Below are 7902 nucleotides of genomic sequence, written 5' to 3' on the forward strand. Positions count from 1 at the left end.
CTCCATGGCCAGGAGCAGCCGTGGATGGCCACGGTGTGGGCAGGCAGGAGCCAGGCAGGGGCTGCTGTGAGCAGCGGCGGGGCCCCGAGGGCTGGGGGAGCCCATGCTGAGCGTGCCTGGGCTGAGGGCACATTTTCTTCCCTGGGGTCATCTGGGCCTGGAGCTCATGAGACACACAGGGATATTTTGGGGTCCCTGCTGAGGGGTGCAGGGATCCCTCATGAAGCACAAAGGAGTATTGCTGGCCTCTCCTAAGGTGTGCAGGGATCCCTCATGAGCTGTGCAGCGGGGTTACATTTGATGCGGTGTTTTACTCTTGTGAGCAGAGCAAAGGGTCACTCGGTCGAGGTTTTGCAAAGCTGGCAGAAAGCCTCTTGCAAAGCCTTCGGCCCGGTCTGTGGGCACAGTGGGCGGGCGGAGCCCATCCCCTGGGGCCAGGCTGGGCTGCTCAGGCCGGACCGGGCTGGGCCAGGCTCGGCCCCGGCAGGGAAGGGCCGCGGCCCTGGGCTCTGATGAGGCTGCTGAGCTCCGCCCTGGCCCTGTGCTGCAGCCCAAGACATTTACAGCCAGGGCCGTGCCCTGGCCCACAGGAGGCACCCGGGGCTGCAACTGAGGCCGCGCCCTCTCCCACTCAACGGGGCTGGCTCTTGCATGAAATGGGCCCTCAGCAAGGAGCTGCTGGGCCTCCTGGCTGTGTCCCTTTGTGCTCCCAGTGCTTCTGGTCTGCTTGGGCTGGGAAACTTGTCCATCATGCCTCTGTGTCTGTTTCCTGTCATTCCAATGCACAGCCCTTTCCCGCTGCTTGGCATTTAAATACTTGGATTATTTTATTGGATAACTTACATCTTGCACTTCATGATGGTATCGGTAATAAATGAAAAGGCCAAATCAATAATAATAATGTAATTTTTTATTTTCGGGACTGAAATACGGTCTCAGCCACAATCAAAGGGACAGCGTCGAGCCCAGTATTGGTGATGGGTGTACCCTGATCCAACCTCTATTGCATGGGATCCCCTCCATTCACGAATGTCATCTCTGTTGGGCAGGTTTTATACAGTTTTTTCTGCCTGAGGCAGAGGTTCCTCTATCCTTTCCCTTGCTTCACATATGCATGCAGTCTCCTTTCTCTGTGCAGGGCTGGTCAATGCCTTTTCTGGGAAGAGATGAATGCTGATGCTGGGTTAGGGGAACCTGGATTGCTATCATGTTTGAAGATACTTATGGAGTATTCATTGCTTTTGGGTGTTTCCTGGATAGTCCAGGGAATGGCTCATCTCCATACTAGCAACATCCTTTCGCTTGCTAATTAGGCTCTCTACCCTTGCTGCCATCTGGGGTTTCACAATTTTTTGTGGCAGTCTATATCTTAACTCTCTGTGGTTTTAGGCTTTAAAGATTTTTGTTACAGGCACAACTTTATTCACAATTTTTTTTCATGTATATTTTATATAAGCATGAATTATCTTATACCACATATTACAATGACATTAAATTGTGCTAATTAGACTCTGTCCTATCATGAGTTTCTGGAACACATTTCCAAGCCTTCCAGCTGCAGAACAAGGGGAGTTGTCTCTGGCTTTCATGACAAAATTGGCAGGGTTTTTGCAATGCCAGCCCTTTAGAAACCACTTTTTGTGTGCATTAACATTCGAGGGGCTGCTTTCAAAGACAGATAAAAAACCCACAAAGAATCAGCTTACCTACCAAACAATATATTAAAAAAAAGTACTTTTTCCCCGCAGCTGGGAGAAGCTGCAGCCAGGCCAGGCTGGGAAACAGCCCTGCAGGGCGTGGAAGCAGCAGCAGGGCAGCCAGGCTGCCATGGATCCCTTCCCACTGTGCCGGGCACGGCGTGTCCAGATGTGCAGCCAAAGGCCCTGGCTGCTGAGCCCCAGGACAAGGCTGAGGGAAATGCTCCCACCAAGCCCCCCTCCAGGTCACTCAGCATCCTGTCCATGGGTTTGGATGCCTCTAGGGACTTATGTCTCCTCTATGTTTGTTCTTCCTGCTTAGGGGACCTTAAGAGAAATATTTCCATTTCCCATGAATGGATGCCACAAAAGCAGGGCTCAGCCTGTGGGGTCAGCAGGGACACACTTCTCACCCCTGCGATGGGAGCTCGGCTTGCGTGCAACATCCACCCAAGGGCCTGGGAAAGTCCTCCCTGCAGACACTCCTGTAACTCAACAGCCACAGAAGCTTCTGCCATCTCTGCTCAGCTGCACGGGCACCACTGAGCTGCAGGAGTGGTGAGGGGATCACGCAGGCCGAGGGCACACACGTGCATGGCTCTGTCCTGGCCCCTGCAGCCATGCCCCCCTGGCCGAGCTTTGGGCTCTGATGTGGCAGCTCTCAAAGGGGGAAAGGCCTTGACCTACCCTCACCATCTTCCAGAAGCCCAGTAATAGGTATGGGTTGGGAATCCAGATCATCTTCATCAACAGGATCATCTTCATCAACAGAATCATCTTCACCATAAGGTTCATCTGCAAAGAAAGGCAGGACAGAACAGCTCCTGTGACACTGCTGAAGATTCTCCTTCAGGCCCAAGTGGCAGTGAGGGCACCTGGGTGATTGGTGCCCTCCCAGGCACTCCCTCGGCTCTGCCTTCCACTCAGTATCTGCAGATGTGGCACCTCCTTAGTTCTCACTTCCAGCTCCTTCACTTTGCCAAGACTGTTCAGGACAGCGTGTCTGGCCTCTTCCACCTTCCTCCTCATCTCTGCCTGCTCCCTCTTCAGGTTACGGTTGCAATCTTCCAGGCTGACCAGAGCTTCCTGAGAGCTCTTCAGCTCCTTCTCCAGCTCCTGGCTGAACCTGATGGCTTCTTCAATCTGCCCATCCCTGGAGCTCCACATGAGCTCCATTTCCTCCAGGACATCTTGGAGGCACTTGGTCTGGGAGTGCTTCTGTGTTAATGGTCTCTTCCTCCCTATGAAGCAGGGTCCTTCTCCTGTATGGCTGGCATGGCTCTTCCACAGTCCCACCTGTAATGACCAGGAGCACAAAGCAGGGAGAAAATGATGGGTTTTAATGAAGACTGAAAGTGGTTGGATTGTGCTTTGTTGGTTTGGTTTTTTTTCAATCCCATAGAGTTGATCAGCAACTAAAGCTACTTGACCTTTGCCAAATACAGAGAGAAGGAAACAATCTCTGGAAAGTTGTTTTTAATACCTAGCTATGCATTTAATTTTCAAACTACACCCTTCTCATGTTATTGCACAAGTTTCTGTGTAGCTTTCATGTCATTACTATGGGTCTGTACTCAGGAGTCAGGCAGTGTGCTGAAAAAGATATTTCCAATGAAGTTGTGTTCAGGGTAAAGAGCAGGGAGCAGCTGGGGGTGTTCTGGAGCTCTACTCTTAGTCATCTTCATTCTTCCTGGGACCTTTGAGTGGTGACTTTGTGTTTGCTGCTGATTTCCTTTGCCTTTTTTAGATGAAAATGGTAAAAGTGTCTCTGACCTGCCTTGCTGGACATTGTGAAGACAACAGTCATCTACTGCAGGTGGAAGTGTCACAGGTGGAGCAGAGTTCTGGGAGTGCTGTGTTAGTATCAAATCACACCTGGTGAGCCCTGCCAGCACAATGGGTCCATGCTGCCCTTCCCTGCTCTGCCTGTTCCAAGCTATTTCATGCCAGAGGAATTGAACTGCTGTTAAGTGTGTATGTGAGTCACTCGAGCCAGTACGGCAGAACCAGCAGAATCCAGCCCTGGAATTAATGGGGCTGTGCAGAGGAGCCCCAGACTATTCATCAGCCTGCCTGCAGAACTGGCTCCAACTCTGAACTCTCGTGACCACACTCTGAGGAAAACATCCTTCTAATATTTCCTATAGGCACTTCTGACTGAGACACTGCTTGTGCTTGTGCAGGTGGCAATCCAAAAGTTCTTTCTCACTTCAGGAAAAACCCTGCACTGGTGCACATCCAGCATGTGGTATCAGCACATGCTGACTGCACATGCAGTAGAAGCAGCAGCATTGTACGCGTGGGTTTGTTAAGGTGAACTCCCCGACACTTTTAACAGGAGTGCTCATCACAGCTATATTTAATGGTAGACCGGTGCCATACATTTCTCCTTAAGGCCTCCCTGTAACTAAGCTTTGCTAAAAAGTTAATGCCGAGGATGAAGGAGCAGCTTCGGTCTCAGTCTGGCAGTGGAGGGGTTATAAACACAGACTCTCCGGGAGCAGCATCTCTCCTGAAGCACTCGGGGCAGCCGAGCCGCCCCCGGGAGGCCGGTGCAGAGGCCGGCCCGGACTCACCTGCAGCGCCAGGCACCGCGCATCGCTGCTCTGCAGGGCGGCGCGCATGTCCTCCACCAGCCCCCGCAGGCTGCCGTTCTCCTCCTCCAGCGTGGCGATGCAGTCCTCGGCCTGCTCCAGCGCCACGATCTCCTCGCAGCACTCTCGGGAGCAGGGCCCCGGCGGCCGCCGCTCGGCGCTGCCCGCGGCTCCGCGGCCGGCGGGGTCGGTGCGGCGGCGGCGTCGGGGGCTGCGCAGGCGGATCTGGGTCTCGATGTGCTCGCTCTCCCGGCCCAGCGGCAGCCGCGGCCCCGCGCGGGTGCTGAAGTGGCCGCAGAGCCGCGCGTGGAACTGGCGGAAGGTGAGCTCGGCCGAGAGCCCGTCCCACAGCCCCGTGCACTCCTCGGGCTCCGCCACCTCCTCCAGCCCCAGCACCTGGCACAGCGTGCGGAAGTCCTCGCCGGGGATACGGCCCGAACCGTCGCAGTCCAATTGGTGGAAGATCTCCTGCAGGTACTGGTCCAGGCCGGTGGCCAGCACGACGATCTCGTTCTCCACGCCGCGGTCCAGCCCGTAGTGGTAGGCGAGGGCGCTGACCAGCCACTGCGTGCGCCGGGCCGGCCGCCCGTAGGGGTCCCAGCCCTCAGCCAGCTCCATCGCGCCTGCCCGGCCCACGGCGCTGCCCGAGCATCCTGAGCTCCCGCCCGGCCGAGCGCTCGGCCCCGGCCCGCGGCGGGGCGGGACGGGCGGGGCGGGGCCGCCGCCGCTCCAGCGCCGCTCGCCGAGCGCCCGGCTCGCCCCGCAGCGGAGCCGCGTCCGCCTTTGTCCCGCACGAAAAGGGATTCCGGCAAAGCGGCCGGGTGCCACCCTGCTCCGTTGGTCTGCCAAGCCTGCGCCCCAAGTGTGTTTCTCATTTCTTAACTCATTTCTCCCTTCCGCTTTCTCTTTAGCACAAGCAACACAATAACATCGTACAATCCACTTTGACAAGTCAGGCTTGTGAACCGAGTCCGTGCCTCCACTAAATTAAAACCCCAATGTGCGTGAAAGCCGACCTTCTGTTCGTTCAGACCCGCCCACCTCTGTAGATGAGGTGACTTTATGGTCTTGCTGGGTGGGTTTTAAGAGGTCTGGGATAGAGGTGAGTAAGCGTTAAACTCGTTCACATGAGCTGCCCAAAGCAGTGACTTTAGTCTCTCTTTGGCTGGGGAGTAGGACCGGCATTGCTGAACGCAGGCAGCAGCACCGAGCAGGGCTCCTCCACCAGCAGGGACATGCCACGAGCCAGGAGGGGACCGTGGCACCAGAGGGGACCGTGGCACCAGCCGTGTCCAGGGGCTGAACAGGGTGGCAAAGTCAGGTGCTGCTAACAGGCTGCTTTGAGAGCCCAGGCAAGGCGTGGTGAGCAGCCACCAGTTTGGGAGCCATCCAAGGAGTCCTGTCAAGAGCAAATTGTTCTAATGTTCTCTCTAGGACAAAAAAGGAGCAAATCCAACTGATAGGTGAGGAAAGAGAATTCCAGTTGACTTAAAGCGCTGCTCAGTTCAGGGTTGCCTTTCGTTTGAGTGCACTGATGCTAAGAACTATTTTCTCACATATGGTGGGGTTTCTCTGCAAACAGGCTTTGATGAGAAATTTCTGATGAGCACATTTGCTTTTGCTCTTTAAGAGAAGTCAAGAACATGAGTAGCTTTGTTGAGGAATGGAGAATTGTTTGTAGCTCAGGAGGAGCCTTACATTTTAGCACAGGAGGAAGGTAAGGCACAGGTTTAAAGGCTTTCCCCTTCTAGAGTGACACACTTTCAGAGGAGTCTGTGAGGAAAAGTCCCCTCAGCCACTGCCAGGGCTGTCTGCCTCCTCTGCAGGCTCAGTATTCTGGGAGGGCCACGAGCCTCAGCTGCCACTGTATTTTCCTCTGAATATTTCTTGTTGTGCAGTACACAGGGAGAATATTCTGTGCTAGATTCCCCTCTGGGCTTTGAGGTAAATCTCAGTAATTCTGGTGATTTTTATGTCCAGATGAACTTTTTCTGGATAGTAAGGAAAAGGGAAGAAGTACCATGGAAAATTAATTGTTCAAAATGTGAGAGGCCAAACCACACTAAAAAGGAAATCTAAACTGAAGAATTTTTTTTATTTTTTTTTCCCTGACAGGTAAGCTAAAGCATGCAGTGCTGATAAAGTCTTTAAGAGATGCAACCAGCTCCCAACTGTATGAAAATCAAATCTCATCAAAGGATGAGAAAGGGCATGGGAAGAATCTTTAGCCCTTCCTGTTGAAGGCCCAAGAGTATGAAAACTGACTCTGGCTGTTGCCCATAGGTAACACGTGCTAATTGTAGAGCAGAGCACGTGCCCAAGCTGTTGGTGGGCCAAGCCCTGCGTGGCTGGCCCAGTTGCAGTCCTAGCTGGACCAGGGCGGCGGGCTCGGGAGGGGAGGAGGTGGGGGGATCTCGGAAGGCTTCCGCTTCACGGCCGGGCTGGGGGGCCGTGGGGGAGGCACGGAGGGCTGGTGCTCTGCTTTCTTGGGCAACAGCTGCTGTCGAGGCCTCGCGTGAGAGCTGTCAAAGCTGACGGTCTCTGGGCTCTCTGGGGGCGAGGGAGAGGCACGCCTTCTCGGCCGGGATGCTGGAGCAGCATCAGCGCGACTGTGGAGAGAGGAGGTGGCTGAGGCCCCAGCTGCCAGTGGCACACAGGGAGCCTCATGCACAGCAGGGCCCAGAGCTGGCAAGGCTCCCCAGCACGGCTGGAGCTGCTGGCGCAGCTTGGCCCAGCTGCACAGCTGTCCCTCAAGGCCCCGGCCAGCAGGGGACGGCTCTGGGCAGGCTCCCTGGCCAGGAGTGGGCCCCAGAGCGCCTCTGCCTTTCAAGGGCAATCTCGTCCCTGCTCTTTCTCCTCCCCACCTTGCTTTGCCTCTGCCCTGTGCCCCTGGCGCTGCTCTGGGCCAGGCAGCCTCAGTGGGAGCCAGCACTGGCTGCAGCCCCAGCGGGGCCCCCAGGACAAGGCCCAGCAATTGAGAGGGCAATGAAAGCACTGGGCAGCAGCAGAACCCTCAACAGAGTTCTCTGGACAACCATGGACTGGCCACAAGTCCACTGCAGCCTCTCTGTTTCCTGAATGTTGTCTGACTAAGTGCAGCCTTTAAAGAAGCTGGAGGGTAGAGATAAGTACAACTTACCGTTTCTTTCCCTTCCACCACTGGAACCCAACAAAGCACAGCACCATGGAAATTGGCACAGTGAACAGTGTCACTACCGTGCCTATCATGCAGGACCTGCGCACATCCTGGGGGCAGATAATTCTTGGGGTGTTCCGTGGATTCTGGGCGTTTGTGTCTGACTTGCCAAGCGCTTCTGTGGGAGCAAAGGGGAGTGTGAGCCCATGCTGTGCTGCACTGCTGAGCTGGCAGCACGCTGCATGCGGGCAGGACGTTCTCCCTTTCCCCCAGAGCTGGGGCCTGCAGGCACCTTGCCGCCCCTTGGCACAGGCTGTGCCACCCAACAAAGCCCAGCATGCCAGGAGGGGAGCCCGGGGCCAGCACAGCTGCTTGGGCAGTCGCTGCTTGGAGGGACACGGGCCAAACCCATCCCTGAGCAGCCACTGCCAGCCCTGGCCCTCCCTGCCCCATGACAGCTCCCCCAGCCCCAGGG

General features: G+C 55.6%; 1 protein-coding gene across 1 annotated transcript; it reads right to left on the bottom strand.

Moving 5' to 3' along the window:
* Window positions 1-2546: 2546 nt before the first annotated feature.
* LOC139596112 (EF-hand and coiled-coil domain-containing protein 1-like) lies at window positions 2547-5035 on the bottom strand. The gene is made up of 2 exons (XM_071440150.1): window positions 4274-5035; window positions 2547-2993 (listed from the first exon to the last, which is right to left on the bottom strand). The coding sequence occupies exons 1-2, from the start codon at window positions 4907-4909 to the stop codon at window positions 2547-2549; spliced, it is 1083 nt and encodes a 360-aa protein (XP_071296251.1). The 5' UTR covers window positions 4910-5035.
* Between the last annotated feature and the right edge of the window lie 2867 nt (window positions 5036-7902).

This window comes from Agelaius tricolor, unplaced genomic scaffold, assembly GCF_023055355.1.
Source record: "Agelaius tricolor isolate 1412-34295 unplaced genomic scaffold, bAgeTri1.0.p SCAF_14, whole genome shotgun sequence".
NCBI classification, from domain to species: domain Eukaryota; kingdom Metazoa; phylum Chordata; class Aves; order Passeriformes; family Icteridae; genus Agelaius; species Agelaius tricolor.

Excerpts from the sequence above, each read along its gene's own strand:
- LOC139596112 (XM_071440150.1), bottom strand. The coding sequence starts at position 4,909 with ATGGAGCTGGCTGAGGGCTGGGACCCCTACGGGCGGCCGGCCCGGCGC. Across the intron at positions 2,994-4,273 it reads CGCGGTGCCTGGCGCTGCAG|GTGGGACTGTGGAAGAGCCA; the intron begins GTGAGTCCGGGC and ends TGGTCATTACAG.